Genomic DNA, 26,581 nt, shown 5'->3' on the forward strand with positions numbered 1-26,581 from the left:
CTGGTCAGGAATGTGGACTTTTGCAGTCTATGATGATTATCCCATCCCCATGCTGTTGGGGGAAGACTTGGCCAATCATGTGAAGCAGGCCAAGAGGGTGGGAACGGTCACCCGCAGCCAGGCTAAACAAGCCGTGAGGCCTAGCTCTGTTCCGAAAACTTCTATCAGGACCCGGTCAGAGGTGATGGACCCGGACCCCAGGCCAATGTCTGCAACAGCAGTAGTGGATCCAGTCCCAGAGACCCAGACGGAACCAGTCCCAGAACCGGAACCAGCCGAACAACCAACACCAGACCCATTGCCAGCACTGAATCCAGTACTTGCAACCTCAACACCAGAGGGCCCCACCGACCCTGAACCGGCAGCAGCCGATAACCCGACACAAGAGGCTCAGCCGGAGCCTGAATCCCAACATAGTGCACCAGCGGAGAGCGGTTCACAGTCAACAGAAACAGCTCCATCCCCTATATCGCTTCCAGAGGGACCAAGCCTAGGTCCACAATCCAATGAGGAACTGATGTCTCCAGCATCAAGAGAACAGTTCCAGACCGAACAGGAAGCAGATGAAAGCCTCCAGAGAGCTTGGACGGCGGCATGGAGCAACCCACCACCTCTCAGCTCTTCTAATCGATCCAGGTTTGTTGTAGAAAGAGGACTTTTATACAAGGAAACTCTTTCTGGTGGACACCAGGAAGACTGGCATCCTCAGAGACAGTTGGTAGTTCCAACTAAATACCGGGCCAAGCTCTTGAGCTTAGCCCATGATCACCCTAGTGGCCATGCTGGGGTGAACAGGACCAAAGATCGTTTGGGGGGGGTCATTCCACTGGGAGGGAATGGGCAAGGATGTTTCTACCTATGTCCAGTCTTGTGAGGTGTGCCAAAGAGTGGGAAAGCCCCAAGACCAGGTCAAAGCCCCTCTCCAGCCACTCCCCATCATTGAAGTTCCATTTCAGCGAGTAGCTGTGGATATTCTGGGTCCTTTTCCGAAAAAGACACCCAGAGGAAAGCAGTACATACTGACTTTCATGGATTTTGCCACCCGATGGCCGGAAGCAGTAGCTCTAAGCAACACCAGGGCTAAAAGTGTGTGCCAGGCACTAGCAGACATTTTTGCCAGGGGAGGTTGGCCCTCCGACATCCTCACAGATGCAGGGACTAATTTCCTGGCAGGAACTATGAAAAACCTTTGGGAAGCTCATGGGGTAAATCACTTGGTTGCCACTCCTTACCACCATCAAACAAATGGCATGGTGGAGAAGTTTAATGGAACTTTGGGGGCCATGATATGTAAATTCGTAAATGAGCACTCCAATGATTGGGACCTAGTGTTGCAGCAGTTGCTCTTTGCCTACAGAGCTGTACCACACCCCAGTTTAGGGTTTTCCCCATTTGAACTTGTATATGGCCGTGAGGTTAAGGGGCCATTGCAGTTGGTGAAGCAGCAATGGGAGGGATTTACACCTTCTCCAGGAACTAACATTCTGGACTTTGTAACCAACCTACAAAACACCCTCCGAACCTCTTTAGCCCTTGCTAAAGAAAACTTACAGGATACTCAAAAAGAACAAAAAGCCTGGTATGATAAACATGCTAGAGAGCGTTCCTTCAAAGTAGGGGACCAGGTCATGGTCTTAAAGGCGCTCCAGGCCCATAAAATGGAAGCATCGTGGGAAGGGCCATTCACGGTCCAGGAGCGCCTGGGAGCTGTTAATTATCTCATAGCATTCCCCACCTCCAACCGAAAGCCTAAGGTGTACCATATTAATTCTCTAAAGCCCTTTTATTCCAGAGAATTAAAGGTTTGTCAGTTTACAGCCCAGGGAGGAGACGATGCTGAGTGGCCTGAAGGTGTCTACTACGAAGGGAAATGTGCTGGTGGTGTGGAAGAGGTGAACCTCTCCATGACCCTTGGGCGTATGCAGCGACAGCAGATCCAGGAGCTGTGCACTAGCTACGCGCCAACGTTCTCAGCCACCCCAGGACTGACTGAACGGGCATACCACTCCATTGACACAGGTAATGCTCGCCCAATTAGAGTCCAACCTTACCGGGTGTCTCCTCAAGCTAAAACTGCTATAGAACGGGAGATCCGGGATATGTTACAGATGGGTGTAATCCGCCCCTCTGAAAGTGCATGGGCATCTCCAGTGGTTCTAGTTCCCAAACCAGATGGGGAAATACGTTTTTGCGTGGACTACCGTAAGCTAAATGCTGTAACTCGCCCAGACAACTATCCAATGCCACGCACAGATGAACTATTAGAGAAACTGGGACGGGCCCAGTTCATCTCTACCTTGGACTTAACCAAGGGGTACTGGCAGGTACCGCTAGATGAATCTGCCAAGGAAAGGTCAGCCTTCACCACACATCTCGGGCTGTATGAATTTAATGTACTCCCTTTCGGGCTGCGAAATGCACCCGCCACCTTCCAAAGACTTGTAGATGGTCTCCTAGCGGGATTAGGAGAATATGCAGTCGCCTACCTTGACGATGTGGCCATATTTTCAGATTCCTGGGCAGACCACTTGGAACATCTACAAAAAGTCCTTGAGCGCATAAGGGAGGCAGGACTAACTGTTAAGGCTAAGAAGTGTCAAATAGGCCTAAACAGAGTGACTTACCTTGGACACCAGGTGGGTCAAGGAACTATCAGCCCCCTACAGGCCAAAGTGGATGCTATCCAAAAGTGGCCTGTCCCAAAGTCAAAGAAACAGGTTCAATCCTTCTTAGGCTTGGCCGGTTATTACCGACGATTTGTACCGCACTACAGCCAAATCGCCACCCCACTGACAGACCTAACCAAAAAGAAACAGCCAAATGCTGTTCAGTGGACCGAAAAGTGTCAGAAGGCCTTTAACAAGCTTAAAGCGACACTCATGTCTGACCCTGTAACTAAGGGCCCCAGACTTTGACAAACCGTTCCTAGTAACCACAGATGCGTCCGAGCGTGGTGTGGGAGCAGTTTTAATGCAGAAAGGACCTGATCAAGAATTCCACCCTGTAGTGTTCCTCAGCAAAAAACTGTCTGAGAGGGAAAGCAACTGGTCAATCACTGAAAAACAATGTTACGCCATTGTCTACGCTCTGGAAAAGCTACGCCCATATGTTTGGGGACGGCGTTTCCACCTGCAAACCGACCATGCTGCACTGAAGTGGCTTCACACCGTCAAAGAAACTAACAAAAAACTTCTTCGGTGGAGTTTAGCTCTCCAAGATTTTGATTTCGACATCCAACACATCTCAGGAGCTTCTAACAAAGTGGCTGATGCACTCTCCCGTGAAAGTTTCCCAGAATCAACTGGTTAAAATCGTCCTTGAGATGTAGAAAATATTGTTAGTCTTTATGTACTTGGTAGTATATTTAGAGATGCATGTGTCTTATTAACTCTGTTTTTCCTAGAGCTCCAGGAAGAAATCCCAGCCAGTGTTTCACCCTAGCTGAGATTTGGGGGGCATGTCATAAATATAAAGGGAAGGGTAAACCCCTTTAAAATCCCTCCTGGCCAGAGGAAATCTCCTCTCACCTGTAAAGGGTTAAGAAGCTAAAGGTAACCTCGCTGGCACCTGACCAAAATGACCAATGAGGAGACAAGATACTTTCAAAAGCTGGGAGGAGGGAGAGAAACAAAGGGTCTGTGTGTCTGTCTATATTTTGTCTTTGCCGGGGATAGACCAGGAATGAAGCCTTAGAACTTTTAGTAAGTAATCTAGCTAGGTACGTGTTAGATTATGATTTCTTTAAATGGCTGAGAAAAGAATTGTGCTGAATAGAATAACTATTTCTGTCTGTGTATCTTTTTTGTAACTTAAGGTTTTGCCTAGAGGGGTTCTCTATGTTTTGAATCTAATTACCCTGTAAGGTATCTACCATCCTGATTTTACAGGGGGGATTTCTTATTTCTAATTACTTCTATTTCTATTAAAAGTCTTCTTGTAAGAAAACTGAATGCTTTTTCATTGTTCTCAGATCCAAGGGTTTGGGTCTGTAGTCACCTAGGCAAATTGGTGAGGCTTTTTTACCAAACCTTGTCCAGGAAGTGGGGTGCAAGGTTTTGGGAAGTATTTTGGGGGGAAAGACGTGTCCAAACAGCTCTTCCCCAGTAACCAGTATTTGTTTGGTGGTGGTAGCGGCCAATCCAAGGACAAAGGGTGGAATATTTTGTACCTTGGGAAAGTTTTGACCTAAGCTGGTAAAGATAAGCTTAGGAGGTTTTTCATGCAGGTCCCCACATCTGTACCCTAGAGTTCAGAGTGGGGGAGGAACCTTGACAGGGATGGTGATCTGACAGAGCCCTGGCCTGCATAACAGTTGGCTCCAGCTGATCAGGGCTGGCCTTCAGGACAGGCAACAAGGCTGTCTGTCCTAGGCACCAAATCATCACATTCAGGGCTGCCAAATCTGCAGTTATTTGTCAAGTTTTTTTGCATGCACTTTTGGGATATTCCAATATTCCACATGAGGACTGACTACAAGCTGTTAAGAACAGTATCCCTAATGAGGCCACGGCACACCTGATGGCTGAGCTTTGTGACTTTATCCTCACCCACAACCATTTCAGATTTGGGGACGACTTATACCTTCAAGTCAGTGGCACTGCTATGGATACCTGCATGGCCCCACAGTATGGCAACATTTTTATGGCTGACTTAGAACAACCCTTCCTCAGCTCTCGTCCCCTAGCATCCCTCCTCTACTTGCACTACATTGATGACATCCTCAACATATGGACCCACAGGAAAGAGGCTCTTGAAGAATTCCACCTGGATTTCAACAATTTCCACCCCACCATCATCCTCAGCCTGGACCAGTCCACACAAGAGATCCACTTCCTGGACACTACAGTGCAAATAAGTGATGGTCACATAACCACCACCCTATACCGGAAATCTACTGACTGCTATTCCTACCTACATGCCTCCAGCTTCCATCTAGGACACATCACATGATCCATTGTCTACAGCCAAGCCCTAAGATACAACCGAATTTGCTCCAATCCCTCAGACAGAGACAAACACCTACAAGATCTTTATCAAGCAATCTTAAAACTACAATACCCACCTGGGGAAGTGAGGAAACAGACTGACAGAGCGAGACAGGTACCCAGAAATCACCTTCTACAGGACAGGCCCAACAAGGAAAATAACAGAACACCACTGGCCATCACGTACAGCCCCCAGCTGAAACCTCTCCAGCACATCATCAACAATCTACATCCTATCCTGGAAAACGATCCCTCACTCTCAAAGACCTTGGGAGGCAGGCCAGTCCTCGCTTACAGACAGTCCCCCAACCTGAAGCAAATACTCACCAGCAACTACACACCACACCAACACTAACCCAGGAACCAATCCCTGTAGCAAACCTCATTGCCTACTCTGTCCCCATATCTACTCTAGCGACACCATCAGAGGACCCAACCACATCAGCCACACCATCAGAGGCTCATTCACCTGCACATCCACAATGTGATATATGCCATCATGTGTCAGCAATGCCCCTTTGCCATGTACATTGGCCAAACCAGACAGTCCCTTTGTAAAAGAATAAATGGACACAAATCGTACATCAGGAATGGTAACATACAAAAGCCCGTAGGAGAACACTTCAATCTCCCTGGACATTCTATAACAGACTTAAAAGTAGCTATACTTGAACAAAAAAACTTCAGAAACAGACTTCAAAGAGAAACAGCAGAACTAAAATTCATTTGCAAATTTAACACCGTTAATTTGAGCTTGAATAGGGACTGGGAGTGGCTGGCTCATTACAAAAGCAGCTTTGCCTTTTCTGGAATTGACACCTCCTCATTAATTATTGGGAATGGACTACATCCACCCTGATAGAATTGGCCCTGTCAACACTGGTTCTCCACTTGTGAGGTAACTCCCTTCCCTTCATGTGTCATTAAATAATGCCTGAATTGGTAATTTTCACTCCACGCATCTGAAGAAGTGGTGTTTTACCCACAAAAGCTTATGCTCAAATAAATTTGTTAGTCTTTAAGGTGCCACCAGACTTCTTGTTACCTTTGGGAGAGTGACTTGGTGAGTGGGGGTGGGTGGGTAGAATTAAAAACATTCCCCCCACCGCCGGGTGACAAAACACTTAATGGCGGCCCTACAGCTGACACAGCTTGGAGCAGATCTGAGTCACTCCAGGGGCCATTTTGGGCTTCCATCAGGCCAGGATTGGGGGAGCAGAAATGAGGCTCACAGGTAGCCATCTTCCCCCATCCCTTCACTTCTCTCAACTGCACCAAGTATAAGCTCAGCACAGCTGCAGACTGAGTCCATGGAGTTTACGAAGACTGGGAAGACTCAAGTGAAATAAACAATCAAATAGTCTGTTCTCCTCTTAATGTGTGAGAGACTGGGTGTAACTCTCAGAACCTTACCAACCTTTTTCAAAGAGAAAAAACAGATCCTTTGGTTTTGGAGTCTGGATTGCTTCCCTGTGAGAAGGCATTATGTCCACTGGGAAGCAGATGACCAATACACACTGGTGCAGTTTAAGTAGTTTTGGAATATTGAATAAGGAACACAGAATGTTTTTTTCCCCCCATCTTCTTTATCCTGCCCTTTTCTCCTGGGCATCTATGCCACGATATGTTACTGATTTGTTTTATGTAATTGGAAAGTCTACATTAGTGCATCTCAAGGCCTGACTACATACTTGAATTTTTTGAAAACAACAACATTCAGAGTAGCAGCCGTGTTAGTCTGTATTCGCAAAAAGAAAAGGAGTACTTGTGGCACCTTAGAGACTAACCAATTTATTTGAGCATAAGCCTTCGCGAGCCACAGCTCACTAAGGTGCCACAAATACTCCTTTTCTTTTAACAACAACATTGTGTTTAAAAGTCTAAAATTATTTAGCTTGGCAAGGAACAGAGCAAAAATAGCAATAAGCTAGAGGTATATAAAATGCACAGTATATATAAAAGCAGAGGTGAAAGTAAGCAGGTACACGCCGGTACGGCATACCGGCAAGAGCCGGTGCACCATACTGGGGCAGCCTGGATTCCCCAGGGGGCAATTTAAAGGGCCTCCAGAGCCCTGCTGCTGGAGCCCTGGGGTAGCGGTTGCAGGGCTGTGGCAGCTATTTAAAGGGCCTGGGGCTCCCCTGCTTCTACCGCCCTGGCACTTTAAATAGCACTGGAGCCCCGCCGCCGCTACTCCAGAGCTCCGGCGGCTATTTAAAGGACCGGGGTGGTAGAAGCAGGGGAGCCGCGGGCCCTTTAAATAGCCTCCGGAGCCCTGGGGTAGCAGGGGCTATTTAAAGGCCGGGGCTCCAGCTGCCTCTGCCGCCCCGGTCCTTTAAATAGCCCCTGGAGCCCCGCTGCTTCCCCAGGGCTCCGGCGGCTATTTAAAAGGCCAGGGCGGTAGAAGAGGGGAGCCCCGGGCTGCTGCTGTTACCCCGGTGGGGGCGGGGGAGGCACTGACCTTACAGAGTGGGCTGGGGCTGGCTCTGACCACCTCAAACCCGCCCCTTCCACCCTAAGCCCCACCCCTTCTGGGGGCCAGAGCTGGTCCCAGAGAACTGGTAAGTCACTCGACTTACTTTCACCCCTGTATAAAAGCTTCGACTTAACTCACCCCAAAATACAAGGACAAAAATACAACTACATTAGAAGACAACATATTTAGAAGGGGCAAAAAGAAATACTGTTTTAATGAAACACATAATTAGCTTGCTGTTCCAGGAGGCTGTTGATGTAAATATCTTTGCAAGATTCATAATGGGGTTAGACACTTATATATAAAAGAATATCTGCAGTTACACTAGTCAGGATAAGGACTACCAATCCTAATGCATTAAACCCCTGATCCCATTCTTCCTGAAGTCAAAGGAAAAAAGTCCCATTGGCAACAGTGATGCAGGATCAGGCCCTAAATGATCACCAGTGAAGAGAGGAAGAGATTTTGTCTCATGTTGCATCTTAAACAATTGGGGAGGTATGATATGGAATTTGTTCATTTCTCCATGAAGGATTCATTATAGGCTGTTGGTAGAGACAAGATATTGAACTGAATGGAGGGTCAGTCTGGGTTTTGGTATGGCTATGTTCCTTTTTCCAAGATGCAAATTAATTGCCCATTGTGGAATCCCCATTGATGGAGATTTTAAAGAATAGTTTGGACAAACACCTCTCAGGGATAGTCTCAGTCCTCGACGCCTGTCTCAGTACAGAGGGCTGGCCTTGATGACCATCAGATAAATCTAAAGTAATGGGTAGTAGTATTACACTATGATTCTAGGAGTGAATAGCAGGTAACTATAGTGATCGACCCCAGCAGAAAATCTGTTGAAGAAAGGAAGATACACTCATGACATAGGAAATGGCCCAAGCACAATTCAGGTTGCCTTGTCTTTCAGATTAGAAGAGTCCAGGTTTTGTTATGTTTTGAACAGCTCACTTTGTACTAAAATAAAAATTAAACAGTTAAGTAACAGGAAAAAAAACCCTTCTTTTGTTCTATTCTTCAATTTTTCTAAAGGCAGTTAATTCCTTATTAATGAAAATGTCTTTACACATATGGTATTACAAGCTTTCCTCTTTCAGTGTTCTCATTCTTGTGTTAAAGGTCCCCACCAGTACCTTATTGTTTATACCTTATAAAAAGTGCCACATTTTTACCTCTGGAAGCAGCCATCTGCTATTTATCAGCACAAAGTGTATGTATAGCACAGGAAGCCAATAGAATGAGGCTCACCAAGTCATTTCACTCAGGTCACCAAAAAAATTTATTCTTATAAGACAGCAAGATGTTCTCAAGAAGACTGTCAGCAGATTCTTCACACCTTGGGAACAGTAGGGCCTGATTCTCCACACCAGTGGAAATCAGGAGCAACTCCACTGAAGTCAATGGAGTTACATCAATGTGAACACCCCACATTTCCACGAGTCGGGAGTCCAAAGCGCTCTCTCAAACCCAAACCTCACATGTGCCAGTACAATCCACACCACAGTGGCCACAAGGTCAACATCCTGAAGGCGTTCAATGGTACACATGGCAGATGGAGTGAGAGAAGGGTGTGTGAGTGTGTGCAGTGAGAAAAGGAATCTCTTTCTAACCATTTTTCACATGCGGGAAAACCCCTGCATCAGTATTGCTGGGCTCTTTGCGCAGTAACTCTTAGGCCTGCAGCTGCGTCACAGCTGACTTTTCAGGTGAAGTGGAAGACAAGTGTCATTCCTGTGTCTCCTACAAGCTGCAGTGCTGAAGAGAGGACTTAGACACCGGCAGTGGCAGCTGCTATCATTTCTTTGTCATGAACCACAGTAGTACCTAAGGCTCCTTCAGTGTTTTGGAAGCCATCTTCCTTCCAGCAATGCCACATATTGAACATCTTGACAGCTAGCCTGTGAGAATATTCCTTGAGAGGAAAACAAGTGTGGTTCCCCTGTCCACTTTTCAAGCTTAATTTTCTGTGTAAAAGCCCATTTGAACGTGCAGTAGCACAAATGCCTCTGGCAGATCACAAATCCTTAGAACCGGCTACAAACACTTTCTCCCAGAAGGTACAATTTCAACACGAGAGGTGTTAAGTTCTCTAGAGAACGCTATCAAAGACATTCATGGCTTCCTCCTCCTGCTCTACCACATGGAAAGCCTATCAGACTGCAAAGGTTAAAACAGGCTTTTTATAAAAGCAAAAACATCACGGCTTCACTGCCTGCTTAACAGAACTTGTGGCTGCCCCTTTTTAATTGTGCCTTCTGAGAGAAGTGACAGTTGACTCTTTAAAAGTTTAGATATTGGATTTGCACCAGGAAATGAGGGCAGGGGATTCTTGCTCTAAGGAAGGACACGCCTAAGATGGCAGGAGCTGTGAACTGACATAGTTGAGCTTGCACAAACTCTCACCGCGTGGAAACCTGCCTGAGCCACAAAGAGACCATGACAATTTTGGGAACAATGCACTCCATGAGGGCTCCCTTTTTCACCCCTGCAGATTTGGGTCCTTGTCTACGTTTGTCCATTTCCCAAGCCATGGTGGGCCAAATTTGGGTGCAAATTCTCAGTAGCTCTGTGGAAGCTGCTGTGTACACATAGCTCATCTCTACACAGGTCTGTCAATACATTTTAGCCTTAAACTGCCATGTCCCAGCTACCCATTCTGGGTCTGCCCAAATAATTACAGACGCTCCATGGAAGCAGAAACCTCTCATGAAGCAGGGATGTTTCACCTAAGATATATTGGCAGACCGGTGTAGAGAAGTTTGCCCTACGCAGGACACCAGGAGAATCAAATCCAGGATCTCAAGTCGCTATTGACAAAGAGCTCATTTTCTATATTTCAAATAATCAGCAGTTTGAACTAAATCCATTTTTTCCTACTACAGAGTATTAATAAATGACATACATTTCTTAATATTAAGAACAGCCCCTATACAGATGCTATAGGTGCTGTTGCTAATTCAACTCCTTTTAGAAACATGCAGGACTGAACAACGGAAGGGACTTGAGGAAGGGTTGTACTGGAGCAGGGCAGAGCCAGCATGAAAGGAGACAATTTATACTAGATAAGTGGAAAACAAAGCTTTGGTGACGTTGCCTATGGAATACTTTCTTCTATTAAATATTTACACTGCAGTAGCGCTGAGGGGATCATGGCTTCACTGGGTTGTTGTCAACAAACATATGTTTTGATATTTTGCACATGAGCAACGGTATGTGCAGGCACAAAATGCCAATGTATCCCCATGCTTTGAGTGTACAAGTGTATTGAGCATGTACAAGTTGGGTGTGTGCTGATGGAAAGGCACAACCTAGCATGCCCACTTTTGAAAAGTTGGGGCCACAACATTCAGCGATGAGTTAGGATTTTAATAGTGTGAGGACAATATCCCATAAACGCTCCAGACTTATATCTGCTATGTTGGTTGTAAGAAATCAGCCTGTGAAGAATGGCTCTAAGAGAAAAGGGTCTAGTTGGCACAATATCTATTTATAATTATTTTGCAAAATTACAATGGTATGTGTTCATATAAACTCATTTCCATGCTTGTGCTATCTTACCAGTTGTTGCCCCTTTGGCCCCCATCCGGCATACTGAAGCTTTGCGTTACTAACTTCAGGTGGATACAAACTCTGGGGGTCCCTGCAAAAAAAACAAAGATTTCAGTCTCTAGAGTTTCATCCTTTAAACTTGTGCATTCCCTACTTTGAAGTTCCTTCACATGCATTTGCGTCCGTTTCTTTGGCTAGAACCTGCCAGCACTTACTACTGGATTTCAATGACTACTTAACATGTAGTCAGCACTACTTCTGGTAACAAGTGTGGGTAGGATCAGCTGACAAATACCTCTTCTCACTCATACAAGACTGAAATACATTAGTTCTACCAATGTCAAGGGAAAGCAAACAAAATAATTATATTTATCAACACTTGTGATATCCACAAAGGACAAACAATAATTACAGTTCTGAAACACACTGCCATGATATAATATAATTTCATCTTCTTCATCCCATGGCTTTTCTGCCTGATAATTTTCTTTTGAACATGATGGCAAAGAACTTTGGCATCTCTGTTACTACCTCATAAACTGATATAGAGCTTGGCTTTCAGGGGAAAAGCTGTTAATAATACTGAATCTCAATCTTTTAAAAATAAAATTGAAATGCTTTTCCTGTTACCTTTGTTTTAGAGAAGGACATCAGTGGACATGGCAAATGCAATAAAAATAGTGCGCTTCTGTAAATGTCAGTGCTGCACAATGTTAACTTGTCACATCACAGGCATCATGCTGTCTCCTATTGTTTTGATGGCGCTTATATTCAATGCAAATAATTATTTTTGATACTTTGAAGTTGCTATTACAACCCTTTTTATTTATATAACAACTCTATAAATAAGAATATTAATAAAGCTTTCATATAGTGTTATTCACAATAGCTCTCAAAGTGCTTTTCAAAGGAGGTCAGTATCATTATTGCCATTTTATAGATGGGGAAACTGAGGCACAGAGCAGCAAAGTGACTTGCCTAAGGTCACAGAGCAGCCCAGTGGTAAAGGTGGGAATAGAATCCAGGTGTCCTTAGTCTCAATTCAGTGCTCTACCACTAGACCACACTGCCTCTCTTCTTTCACGTGTATGACTTTTATTCCTTCCTTAAACACATTGTTTTCTCTTGCCTCTTTTACAATACAATGAAATGAAAGGCAATAATTAGACACCACCAGTTAAATCCAATTATGTCTAAAAATGTGTGCCCTTTTCCCTTTTAGACGGGAAAACACAGTAAGTTCACATGCATTATATTTTGTGGCTGAGGCTATATATAAGGGCCTGATCCTGCTCTTTTTAATTAGCCAAAAACTTTCTTTCCTCACTGAGTGTTCTCTCAGTGTAAGGTCTGCAGTATTGGGGTGTAGATATACTGGCGACAAAGAGATGTACAGCTAGGTTCCACCTGTTCTTGCATGGGTGTACAAATGAGGGTAGAGTAAGCCCTTCCCTTGTGCACCTGTCCAGAGGACAGCTAAAACCCAGGGCTTGCACAGAGCAAGAAATGCAGGACCCGCAAATGGGGCATGATAGGATGTGGCTGTAACCAAGGCCGTAGCCTTGCCCCTTGCCACATGCACTGGTGGCCTACTGCTTGAATCATAGAACTGGAAGGTACCTCAAGAGGTCATCTAGTCCAGCCCCCGCACTGATGGCAAGGACTAAGTATTATCTAGACCATCCCTGACAGGTGTTTGTCTAACCTGCTCTTAAACATCTCCAGTGATGGAGATTCCACAAACTCCCGAGGCAATTTTTTCCAGAGCTTAACTACCCTGACAGTTAGGAAGTTTTTCCTTATGTCGAACTTAAACCACCCTTGCTGCAATTTAAGCCCATTGCTTCTTGTCCTATCCTTGGTGGTTAAGGAGAAAATTTCTCTCTCCTCCTTGTAACAATCCTTTTATGTACTTGAAAACTGTTATCATGTTCCCTCTCAGTCTTCTCTTCTCCATACTAAACAAACCCAGTTTTTTAAATCTTGCCTCATAAGTTATGTTTTCTAGATCTTTAATAATTTTTGTTGCTTTTTAGACTTCCTCCAATTTGTCCACATCTTTCCTGAAATGTGGTGCCCAGAACTGGACACTATATGCCAGTTGAGGACTAGTCAGCGTGGAGTAGAGTGGAAGAATTACTTCTCGTGTCTTGCTTACAATATTCCTGCTAATATATCGCAGAATGATGCTCGCGTTTTTTGCAACAGTGTTACACTATTGACTCATACTTAGCTTGCGATACACTCTGCCCCCCCAGACCCGTTTCCACAGTACTCCTTCCTAGGCAGTCATTTCCCATTTTGTATGTGTGCAACGGACTGTTCCTTCTTAAGTGGAGTACTTTGCATTTGTCCTCATTGAATTTCATCCTATTTACTTCAGACCATTTCTCCAGTTTGTCCAGATCAATTTGAATTTTAATCGTATCCTCCAAAGCACTTGCAACCCCTCCCAGCTTGGTACCGTCCACAAACTTTACAAGTGTACTCTCTGTGCCATTATCTAAATTATTGGCCTCTTCAGGCCCCTGCCATTCCTAAGATTCAATGATTGATAAACTGGATGCAGAACTGATCCCTGCCAGATCCCACTTGATATGCCCTTCCAGCTTGACTGTGAACCACTGATAACTACTCCCTGGGAACGGTTTTCCAACCAATTATGCACCCATCTTATAGTAGCTTCATCTAGGTTGTATTTCCCTAGTTAGTTTATGAGGTGGTCATGCAAAACAGTATGAAAGCCTTACTAAAGTCAAGATACAGGCAGTCCTCGACTTTACAACGTTTGACTTATGACAAACGGGACTTACGACATTTCTGAATTGGAGTAGATTGTGGCTCCAAGTTACGATGTTTCGACTTATGACGCAATTATCAGGAACCAATTGTGTCGTAAGTCAGAGGACTGCCCGTATACCACAGCTACTGCTTCCCCCCATCCACAAAGCTTGTTACACTGTCAAAGAAAGCTATGAAGTCGCTGAACTCATTTTTAAAAGATGCATAACATTTGCTGCTCCAGCATAGCATGCATGACCCCTGTGGCATTCGTACGGCCTTTGCCCTCCAAAGGCAGAATGTCTCCTGGAGCAGGGCAAATTCTGCTTCCATCCTGCAAAGTTTGGTTATAAAGGGCTTATCATAGTCCTTAGTTGCTTTTGAAAGATCTGAGCTGGGGAGCAAGTAAATGATTCACTCTATCCTGAGTGCTCTCTGTTCCCATTAAAATCAGCCACAAAGCTCCCAGTCACCACAATGGAACAACTTCACAGCTCTTTATGATTAATTCTAGGGTTACATGTACTTTATGCCTAAGCCGCTAGCCGGCCACTTCTGTCAAAACTCTAGCAATGTGGTTAGCCATTTTGGTTACCCCAACAGAGAGTAGCCTCTTTGTGTGGCAGAAACATAGCAGGCTGATAAATTATTAAAAATTGTATTGTGATTTACTGAGAGGAAAAACACACTTCAACCACTTGTTACACAAATTATTAAGGCCAATTTTTCACCTGTGCCAATAAGACATGTAAAATATTTGTGACAAAGTTCCTTCTCTGCCTTGGTGGGTCCTGTGCTTATTGGCGGATTTGCTTGCCTCAGAGATTCAGGGCAGCCCTCAGTTTGGCCAACTTTGCTAGTGGCTCAAACCTGCCGTTCACTCAGCTAACCTCATCACGGGCCAGCATGGGGAAAGGGAGGAGAACAATCCCCACAGTCTCTGCTGACCCACCTAGTGAGTCCGGGGATAAGCCAGGGACCTTCCCCTCTGGTGGGACCCACAGTCCAGGTCACCTCCTCTTGTCTCAAATAGGGAGTTGAGGGGGATGGGGGGAACCTGGGCCCACCCTCTACTCTGGGTTCCAGCCCAGGGCCCTGTGGATTGCAACTGTCTACAGTGTCTCTTGTAACAGCTGTGTGACAGCTACAACTCCCTGGGCTACTTCCCCAGGGCCTCCTCCCAACACCTTCTTTATCCTCACCGCAGGATCTTCCTCCTGAAGCCTGATCATGCCTGTATTCCTCAGTCCTCCAGCAGCTTGCCTTCTCACTCCCTGCTCCTTGCACCCCCTCCCCTAACTGATGGGAGATCCTTTTTAACCAGGTGTCCTGATTAGTCTGCCCGCCATGATTGATTCTAGTATGTTCTTAATTGGCTCCAGGTGTTTTAATTAACTTGCCTGTCTTAATTGGTTCTAGCAGGTTCTTGATTGCTGTAGTGCAGCCCCTGCTCTGGTCACTCAGGGAACAGGAAACTGTTCATCCAGTGGCCAGTATATTTGCCTTCTACCAAACTCCTGTACCCCACTGGTCTGGGTCTGTCACATATTATAATACTAAAATATTCCCCTCAAATGAACAGATTGGACAAACTACAAGAATTCAAGCCAGCAACACGTCAAAGAAAGCATTTGGAGCTGAGGGACATGCATATCAATTCTAGCCAATAATTCAGACCAATAACAGACAAGTCATGTCAGTTCTGCTCACTGCATCATCTTTCAGGAGAGCTAAATTCTATTACAATGAGAACTGCAGCATAAACAAGCTTTGGTAACTGATAAGGGGTAACACAACACAGAAAGACAAGACCACCATTCGCTCTACCAAAAAGGTGCTGTGCTAGTGACAAAGCAGGAAGAGTCATCCTCTCTCTCTCTCACACCTATTTTTAAAGACAAAAGAACGTTATCCACTGAACTAGCTCCTAAATCGTTTAGATGGGCTGCGACTATCTGATGTTTGCAGAGTTTAAAAAGCAGCAAAAACATTGCTGCAGTTGCGCTAATTCATTTCCAAACCTTGTGCTTCCAACTACAAAGATAACGGATAGCAAATTATACTGTGTGGTTGCAGGATTTAATAAGCCGTGCATTCAAAGTAACTGTTTTCAGTGCTAACCCTTGACTTCAACCAGAGAGCAACAGCTTGCTCAGTGCAGTGCGTCGCCATGGCATGGAGGAGCAGCATGGGCCAGATCTTTAGAAGGGCTCCACAGCAGAATGGGTCCTGAGCCCTTTTGAAAATCCAGCCCCAACTGTGGGTGCCAAGCATTTGGAAATCTGATCCTGAGCTCATTTGAAAATCTCTCTTTGGCAGCTGGACTCCATTACTGTATTATCGGACTGCCTCACACCACAGCTGTGAGATAGGGAAAGACTATTGTGACATTTTACAGATGGGGAACTAAGGCATAAAGTGACTTGCCCAAAGTTATACAGGAAGCCATTGGTGGAGTGGTGGTCTCCTTAATCCCCGACTAGCACTCTAGCCACTGGACCATCCCTCCTCTCTAATATAGAACTTTGAGTAGTAATTTATTTAAACTACAATACAAGACTTATTTCCCACACCCCTCAGAAGCAGTGCAAAAGCTTGGGGAAGTCAGGGTAATGGAGGAGCTGAAGGACAAGGAAGTAATTGCTGGGAATAAGCCTGGGAGTGAACCTGGAGGGTTGTTGGGTGGGGGTGGGACAAGTATGGAATAGGGGTTTTTTGAGGGGGAGAGAGGGATTGTTAGGGAGTTGGGGAGCCTCCCCCATGCAGACCCTGGCTGACCACTAGCCTCTCCCATTCAGTCAGGCACATCTGCCCCCCATCCCCATGTGTCCCTGCACTCTCTCTCCCCCATCCCTATGTGTCCCTGCTCCCCCACTCAGCCATCCCCCTCTTCTGTTCCTATGTGTCCCTGAACCTCTCACCCTCTTGTCTCAATATGTCCCTGCACTTCCACTCAGCCACTCCCCTCCCCCTGACCCCATGTGGCCCTGCACCCCCACACTCCCACATGTCCATGCACCACCACTCCCATTCAGCCCCTGGCTCAATGCTGTCACCACAGTAGCTGTTTTGCCCCTGCCCCAGTTTGTCCCCCCCACTAGCCCTTCTGAACCCCAGGCTATGTGATCTCCCAGCAGCCCTGTGTGCCCCACTCTGTCTGTTTCCCCCATATCCCTTGCTTCCTCACCTCGCCCCATGGGCAGGGTGCTGTGAGGAAAGCAGCCTCTCCTTCTCCCTCTCTGTGGCTGGCTGCTCAGGCCCTGAGCCTGCTGCCCTCTCTTCTGGCACCACATCAGCCCCTGGTGGGTGAAAGGTGTAATTGCAGTGCCTTGCTGGCAGAATCTATTTTCTGTGGGGAACAAAAAAATCTATAGGGGACATGAATTCTGCATACATGCAGTGGTGCAGAATTTTCCCCAGGAGTATAGAACTATCATTTATAACAATCATTCAGGCCTCTCTGAAGATGCTGTGTTTCTCACAGCTACATGTATGTAGGCCTTGCAGTTTTTTCTGAACCTTCCCTTGTGGTCTCATTTGTACAGGATGTTGGCTTGAAAATGGGTGATTTTGGATAAATCTTCGTGCACTATTAGTTAGTTCATACAATGTTTATTAATGAACCGCTTCCATTACACATTTATACTATTTTTATTGTACACTATCCTTTTCTGTAACCAAACACTCTTTACATTCGCCTTCATTTCCAAACCTGGAAATCACTGAGAACACTCCTATTAAAGGTTTACTGTCTCTTCTTTAGTCCCTTAAACTTGTGATTGATTTTAGTGCTTGGGAAATGAGGGAACAATATTCACTGTTTTGAACCAGATAGAAGATGGGGCAGGTGTGCAAACATCCCCAATGCACCTCTATCTTGACTTGTTTAAAACCTGCTATGCTAGGCCTAAGTCTTTCTAGAGGAGAGACTGCTAAATTGTTCCAAACAGGATGGTGGATGTGTACGAGCAGAAGGACTCTAAAGAACTGTGAAGACTATACAGTCAAGCATGTGTGAAGTATGATAAGAAAAGCAAGATGGAACACAAAAATCATTGTAGAAGAGATTACGGGAACTAAAAATGTGTCCAAGTACAAAAGAACCAAAGGTACAGTAGTGACTCTGAGAGAAAAAGCAAATCTTCCAAGAGATAGGAAGGTTATTTCTAACAGATGGAAAAGACATTGTTAAACAATTAAATGACTTGTTTACTTCAGTGTACACAAAGGAGGAGAAGAGACAGATGTCAGAAAGAGAAACACTTCCCAGGAGACACACAGATCTACAGAAAGGCCCAGAAAGAGAGAGAGAGAAGAAAACAAAATATTGAAGGGAATCAAAGACATGCTGGAACAATTAATCAAGGACTTAGACTATCTGAAGATGCAGCACTAGGACCCCTCTCCTCACCCCACATTTTAATGTAAGTGCTTAAATAGATTGGAAAACCTCTCCTGAGCTCTTTTGGGCTTTTTCTCTTTTAAGCGTGCATGTATGTGTGTGTGCACATGAACGTATGCAAGCACACACCCCCAAACAGATTTAAAATGTCTTGAGAAATAACCCAACATTTTATTGTACAGCCCACTTCATGTAAGCCCCAAGCAGTGTTTTTCAATGATTAAAGGAAAATGCAGGAAATGAAAGCAAATGAAACCCATTGAAGGTTCAAGCACAGCTATATAGCAGATCTGTGGTTTGGTCTTAAAAACAACCAGGGATACCACACATTTCACCCACAGGCACTGAATTCCAGACATGGAGCATAAAACACAAAAGCACCAGGTAACAAAAAAAGTTTGCTCAACAGAGTCAGCAACCCAGTCAAATTCAGCCACAAATGTAAGGAGTCTAATCAGCCTAGCTGACTACAGTCTGTCTGTGTGGCTAACGCATACAACAATGTAATATCTGGCAGTAGGCCAAGCAAAACCTGGCAAAAATGCTAATACAACATTAAAATCAATCATCTGTCATAGCAGGAGCCAGTGGATGTCCATTCGGAATGATGTAAAATTCATGGCACAGGCTGGTCTTTGTTGTGAAATTGTGAAAACACTGGAGGTGATTTAAAAATCCAGCAGAGATTGGGAAATGGTAAGGAGTTACAGTAATCTAGTCTGGAGGAATGGAGGCATTGACTGGAATCTCTAGTTTTCTCTAAACATCTGCAGATGCTGGAAATGGTCTTTATGTTCCTCATGTGACATCTCGAAAGTGTATATGACAGAGATTTAAAAAAAAAACTTTTGGTTCCACTGCTGGAATTCATATCTAGTCCACACAAAGGGACGGTGAAGAGGTGACAGTCTCCAAGGGACAAAATAAGCCACTTAAAAGCCATTTTCTCTGACTGGTGTTTAACTCCATTAAGTTTTTGCAGCTATCTAGTCTTGGATCTCCATGAGGCAGAAGGTGAATCTTCCACGGGAATCAGCAGGGTCTCAAATAAGTCAGGTTAGCAATCAACAGCTGAGGTGTAGCAATAAAACCCAGACCTTGAAAGGACTCCCCTGAGAGGGAGACTAGAAATGTTAAAGCGAGTAGGACTATGTGGGATACCGTACATTTACAGTAGCCGTGTGTCTTCTCCCATTGACCCATGACATCAGCCTCCACTGCCCACTTGCCAGTTTTTCAAACAAGCACCTTCGCGCTTTCTCCCATGCTGCAAACCACATGTTTGCGAGGTGATCCACGAAATTCATCTCCATCTTCAAATCCCTTCTCAAAAAGCTCCTTTGCCGTGACGCCTACGGACATCTTGACAACGGCTAGCCTGTTGGTGTGCTGCCACCACCGCCTGTCACCCTGACCAATATTGCTTCACCGGTCACTTGCACTCCCGCATCTGTCCTTATCCATCTGTTCCCAGTTGTCTTAGACTGTAGGCGCCTTAGGGCAGGGACCCTCTTTTGGGTCTGTGTTTACACAGAGCCTAGCACAAAGGGGTCCTGGTGCATGACTGGGGCTCCTAGGTGCTCCCACAATACAAACAATAAATAAAAATGTGAAGATCAGCCCTCCCAAATAAGAAAATGGGGAGGGAAGGGGCTAGAGAGACCCTGATGTAAAACCTATATACTTCAGAAGTGATCTCTGGAAGATCCTAGGAACAACAAACCTCGTATTTACACCTCAGCACTGCATCTGCTAAAAATCAGCTGGGTCATTGGTTCAGATTGAGAAACACCACTTAGTGAAGCCCCAACACCTTCCTACATACAGCACCTAAGTATTCCTTAGAGCAGCAGCTCTACTAAGGAAGGTTTGGTCCCTTTCCCCTCCCCCCTGGACTGCTTGCCACCCCACCTCATTCCCTCCACTACAGATGTTCCTAGATGTGGTTCCTAAATGTGGTTAATTCTGCCTACCACCAAGAAAGGTGACCGCACTCCTGTCCCTGTTATTTCATTAGTTGTCCCCTGAAATCACTTGGGTTCCAGGTCCTGTAGATGCTCCCCGTAGGCTGAGGGGGGGTCCTTTACCAGTGGGTGGGCTTCTGCCCGCCCACTTCCTGGATCCCAATAGGACCAAGAAAGTCTGTTTGAGAACTTCTGCCTTGGAGATTCCCATCCAACTGCCCTGGACTGACTTGTAAGATCTATTGGGATTACAGCACATGGAGGCAATGCCTGCAGAGAGCCATTCTGGGCACCGAGATCTCAGAGGAGATATGGTTGAGATAAATCAGTAAGGACCTAATCTTGCTTCTACCAAAGTCAATGAGTATCCCCCCCCGCATTCCTCCCCCCCCCCCCAAACCAACAACTTTGAATTCATTGGAAGCAGGATCAGGCCCTCAGTTCTGGCAAGAGATTGATTCTTGGGTTTGTTGTCTGATGTAATCTATCACCTTGTATTACTGAGTTTTAGATAAACAAGACTGACTTGGTATTTTACATATCTTTTTGAAAGCTAGGACTCTGTCTTCAGATTTCATTTCCATGTCAGGTCAACAGGACTAGAGGCAATCTTGGAGGGTTGAGTGTGTGTGTGTGTTTCAAGGATGGTAGAACACACCTTTCTGTTAAATGCCATCGACTCAAGCTGGGTTTACTCATCAGACAAAAGATCCAAGATGTACATTTAGAAGACCCATTATTACTAGACTCCTGTTAATGAGGACATGGTCACTGATAGGCAGTGCTACAATTAACTTGATTTTAGATACATTTTAAAACTGGATTAATAAAATACATCCCTTATTTAGAAGGAACAACGTACTACTCCATCCCTATAATTCTGCCAAACAAAAGAAATGCATACACCTGAAGTACGTGTGTAAGGGGAAGTCTTCACATCTGAAATCTCATGGTGGGGATTCTCCCTCTCACCCACGTGTGCGCTCACACGCACCCCTGCATACGTAAGGACCCTTTGTGCCTTGATCTCTCCCTCACATATATGATGGTGGAGAAGATCAGTCACCTTTATGTCCCATTGCTCCTTCTCCTCTTCCGTACTCCATGGTGGGTGTTCTGTGAGGCCAAGATCTGTGCCAAGGGGTGGGATGGGAGAAGGAAGACCCGGTGCGGATATGTATCATTCCCCTCTTCCAGTTTCAAAGTGCCTCATCCACCAGGGACCATATTATGTTTTCCACAGAGAATCCGCTCCCAGGGTCAGCAGCAGCCAGAAGAGTCCCTAGTAGCATGGTGCTGATGAAGGGAACCAGAGCCCATGAGACACACTAACATCATTGCATGCATTAGTGCACAGTTTGGAGAGGTGCTTAGCATCCTTACCCCCACTGAAACCCACAGGAGTGGGGAGGTGCTCAGCACCTTGTACGATTGGGCCCTGAGGCTGCAATTTTTTTCTAAGGACTACCATGCCTTTGTTTGTGCTTTGCAATGCACTATGCACAAAACAGAATGTTACATAATTGAACAATAATGCACCCAGATTTTAAATGGGCTTAACAACTTTATGAGCCTACAGTGTGCATAGCTGCAAATGTTAATCAAAGTTCATGCCTGTAGGGTCTATCTACTGTGTGATAGGGGCCAACGCACAAATGGCCCCTTTGGGGAAATGCATCTGGTTTACTTCTGTGTAACATGAAAATCCCACGGCATCTTGTACATCAACAAAACCAAACCAAAACAGAACAAAACAACAAAAAAAGCAGCTCCTCCAACCTCCAAACAAATGCAGAAAACGTCCCAGCTAAAGAAATAAACAAAACAAAAGAAAAACCCTGTGCATTCTCTTCTATTCTATTTCAGGATGTGTGCTACAGAAAAGCAGAACAATTGAAAGGGCTTCTACAAACGTGTGTGGCCTGCTTTGTGGTGAATGATGGCACTGTAATCTAATGGTTTCTCACTTTCCTCTATCTTCATTGTTCTGTTTCTAACTGTGGTCTTTGTACCATGTTTAAAATGCGGGGTATAAACAAGGAGTGAAACTCAGCCCCATCTGCTGAGATTTGGTGCTGGCCAGTTTGGTGAAGGGTATACACCCTGCAGAGTTGGGGGTGGGTTGGGAGGTAGCTCTAGCCTGGGGGAAGATGGAAGAGATTCACAAAAAAACCATCAACCCATGGCGATGAACAGGGAATCCTCCTGAAATGATGCGGTGCTGATCTGCTGAAAGGGATTTCCCTCTAACTGTGCACACCAGAGATCCAAATGGAACTGCATTTCAAATCTGAATCTCTTTTGCAGAGCAGTCACTTGATGGGGGATAAAAACAACAAGGAGTCCGAAACTTGATGGGGGATGTTGCCCTAAGCATGGGCTCTGTTGGATAAAATGGCTGGCGCTTTCTTACTAACGGAAACAAAATGGGCTTTAAAAACAAACAAATGCCCTTGTAATAACTTAGCCAGTGTACAATGGCCTGTAGAGTTTGAGGTTCAGATCAATTTAAAATAGCAACAAGTTCATTGACCCAACATCATCTCTATCAGGGCCTTGTCCAAAGCCAACTGAAATGAATGGAAAGATTCACACTGACTTCACTGGGCTTTATCACACTGTGTTCACCCACTGCTAATTCTTCTGTTCTCAAGAACAAAATAAAAAATAAGCCTATTGCAACATGAGGATGTTATTGTTTATAGAGAGACACAGGTGTGCATGGAACTTTGCAGGCAAAGGTCCCTGAGCTCACAGTGTAAATTAGATTGAAAAGACAACAAAAATAATATTTTTTATTTGACCAACTTCTGTTGGTAACAGAGAGAAGCTTTCAAGCTTACACAGACCTCTCTTTTTGAGGTCAGGCTACAACAACAATAGATACAACAAAAATGATGGCAGCAATACTCAGGCAAGTGGAGGAAGAAAAGAAAGTAGCAGTGATAGGAGAGCATAGATTTTTCTAAGTGAATGAAAGGTATTTGTTCCATATTTGTTTAACATACTTCACGTCACTAAATTTTTACATACAGTTGTAGGAGGAGCTATATATGTATAGCTAAGTGAGAGAGAGAAAATCACTCGTTTCTGCTAGTTAAAATCCAATTAGCTGCAAATAGATATAATAATAGTACTTTGCCCTTCTGTAGCATTTACCATCCAAGTATCTCCAACATTAATGAATAAAATCTCACAACCGCTGTGCGTGGTAGATAAATAGCATTATCATCCCTGTTTTAAGAGTTGGGGAAACAGAGGCACAGTGAAGTTATTTGACTTGCCACCGTGTTCAAATACCATAGTGATGTGTAGCAATCAAAGGAAGAGGTGAAATCAAAAGAAGTCAGTGGCAGAGCCAGGAACTGAACCCAGTTCTCTTTACTCCCAGTACTTTTGTTTCTTTTAGCCATGAGACTAAATATTAAATAATTTCTTCCGCCTGTCACAGACCCTAAGTGTTATGATAAAATCTTGCTGTCCTTCAACGAGAAAGATTTGAGGTCTCTACTGCTTTGCTATGAGATTCTTGTGTGTTTGTGATAACTATCTTTCTGTATACAAAGTCTGATTTGGCTTTCTTTATTTTATTTTATTTTATTTTATTCTGTTTACTATCAATAGCTGGTGTAAGAGACACAGGGTGAATCTGAACATTAGTGGGAGTTGTACAGTGAAACCTACACACACTGCTTTGAAAATGTATCCCTGATGCACAAAGAGCAAAATTCTCCTATTTCTTATCCATTGTGGGGATCTCTACTGCAGATTTGGCACTTAGTCCACGCACAGAACTTTTCTTGATGCTAATCAGAGTTCTGTGTGGGGGATGAGTGTGGAATATTGAATAGAGTTCTACACTGTGGATATGAAGAGCATAACTGTGCTCCAAGATTTCTCCTTGGATATGCCTGCCAGCTGCCTCTTGTTACACAGTATAAATCTGGCAAGAAGCGTAAATCCTGCCTAGAAGCTGTTGTGCACAATTCCCTCCTCTCCGCATACAATGTAATCGCTGCTAAATCTCCTCCTGTCTGAGCCTTACAAGCACATTTGAGAATTCTGCTTTGGGGTTTTTTTTCTCTCACATATTGTGGCGAGGGTTCATTGCTTGGCGGTCAGTAGCAATCTTTTCCTACCAGTAGTGCTAAAGGATAACAATCAGCTCAGAAACAAATGAACAGCAGGAAGTTTGACAGACTGTACTTTTAATGCTAAGTTTTACTTTGGGCATTTTAAAAATAAAGCAGAACTGAAAATGGTGTCTTTTTTAGGCCCTGGTGAAGGCAGCAGATACAGGTACTTGGAAAAAGAACAATCAAATGCTACCTCTTCCATAGGGGCTGCCATACCAGAACAGACCTGTGGTCCAGCTAGTGCCGCATGCTGTTTTAAACAGCGGCCAGTAACCAACAACCTCGAGGTCAGTGTAGTAGGCACTCATGCAATAACCTGCCTTCTGAAGCACTCAAGAGACCTGGGTTCTAGTCCCAGCTCTGCTACTGTCTTGCTGGGTGACCTTAGGCAAGTCAGTTCCTCCTCAGTTTCCCCATTTGAAAAACAGGGATAATGATACTGACCTCCTTTGTAAAGTGCTTTGAGAGCTATGGACAAAAAGCATTAGACAAGAGATGGTGATTATTCAGTGCAAGGTTCCAGTGCAGAGCCCCAGTGGAAAAGACAAAAAAAACATACAGTCCATTAAACACTGTGTTGGTTTATTAAATAATGTAAATCAGTAATAGGCACCACACAGCAAGAGCACGAATAACATGTAATAAAATCTAACAAGAAATAGGGAGTCATATGATGTAGTTCAATACAAAAACTTTGGCAAGTGGTTCTCAAGGGGAAGAGTCAAGCAGGAAGATATTTTTTCAATCTAGCTGAAGAATGCAGTGCTCATCCTGCAGACTGTACACAAATCATACATTTCTTCCATCTCAGTGGAAGATTTGTCTGTGGGGCTGGGCAGTTGGGGCCTAGCAAGGATCAATTACACTGAGTAACTCTAGTGAGCAGAATTCATGCTCCCATGAGTAAACAAAAGAACAACAATCAGAAATTAACAAATAGGATTGTATTTATGTTCAGTGCCTACCACAATGCAGTCCTGGTCCAGGAATGGAGCTCATAAGTGCTATTGCAACACAAATAATAAATAAATAATAACAGGTGGCCACTGACAGCTTGGCAAGTGAAGCCATCATGTTGCACTAGAAGCTTTGCAAAAGTATTTTAAAATGCAGGTAACAAGCCATTTCCATCAGGTTCCTTGACAGCACCAGTAAGAGAAAAACAAATGTGGGATACAAAGCTGTGTCTGATGAAACACCTGATAAATTTTACAAAAGTAACAAATCCACTAGATGGCACCCAAGAACAGTATGAGCTTCACTGCTCTGACACTTGATAGAAAGAAAACAGGGGTACAGGTAGTGGATGCCATGTTTCTAGCTCTGTTGAGCAGCCTTTAAAAAAAATAAAGCAAAAAACCCCCTATACTCTTGAAAATAAGAACAATTATAGACCCATAAATCAGTCCCTTCATAAAAAAACTAAAAACCTTCTTAACATCAGTGGGCCACGGAAATCTGAAGGGAAATTTGGCAAAATCTATGGGGGTTTTTATCCTGAATCTACAAAAAAAATCTGTAGAAATTTGAGATAATGGGAGGGGAAGGGAAGGGTTTAAAACTCTGCAGGGATTATTCTCCCTTCTACTTCAACCTTATACTTTGTTTTTAATAAGATACTATGAGGCTTATCTCTGCTATCATTTATCACTCACTCTGCACAAGGGGCTCAAACCCGCTTTTCTTACTCACACAAACAATTTGATATACATCTCCAAAGGCACTGAAAGGAGTAAGGGTTTCCAGATCGGGACATTTCGCACACTATTTGCCAGTGTCTTCACTTGAACTGTACATTATAAACTAGAGGTGGACCCAAGTCAAGCTCCCAACTGGAACTTGGGAGCCAAACTTTTCAAATCTAAAGCCAAACTTTGGTGGCTTGGATCCATCTCTGTTGCAATCATAACCAGGATCTACAGGAAACCAGCAAAAAAAATCAGTAATTTCCCTTAAAAAAAGCAATTTATGGAGAGAATTGAATTAAATTAATGTCATGTTCTTTAAAAGTGGTGACACTAATTGGCTCCCTTATTAGGAAATCCCAGCAGAGGCAGCAAGGGCTGAATGAGCATGAAGGCTGAACTACCTACTCCTCTCATTATGAAAGGTCAGAGCTGCGGGCGAGGAAGGTGGGTGAGACAGTTCAGGGAAACTTACACTGGCACAGCCCATGGGGTATACATTCTGTGGAATTCACATTTAGAAACAGAAGGACTGAGATGGGCTGGAGTCACAGCTAATGTGGCCACCTAGGCTCAAGCTGTGGCCACTGGCTT

General features: G+C 44.5%; 1 protein-coding gene across 7 annotated transcripts in view; it reads right to left on the reverse strand.

Moving 5' to 3' along the window:
• The window catches only part of DPP6 (dipeptidyl peptidase like 6), an 812,601-nt gene that overhangs the window by 161,559 nt on the left and 624,461 nt on the right, over window positions 1–26,581 (reverse strand). For all 7 annotated transcript variants that reach the window (XM_037891092.2, XM_037891091.2, XM_043541565.1 and 4 more), the window contains one exon: window positions 11,029–11,110. In XM_037891092.2, the coding sequence (XP_037747020.1) occupies window positions 11,029–11,110 (82 nt within the window). The remainder of the gene's footprint in view (window positions 1–11,028; window positions 11,111–26,581) is intronic.

This window comes from Chelonia mydas, chromosome 2, assembly GCF_015237465.2.
Source record: "Chelonia mydas isolate rCheMyd1 chromosome 2, rCheMyd1.pri.v2, whole genome shotgun sequence".
In the NCBI taxonomy this organism is placed as follows: domain Eukaryota; kingdom Metazoa; phylum Chordata; order Testudines; family Cheloniidae; genus Chelonia; species Chelonia mydas.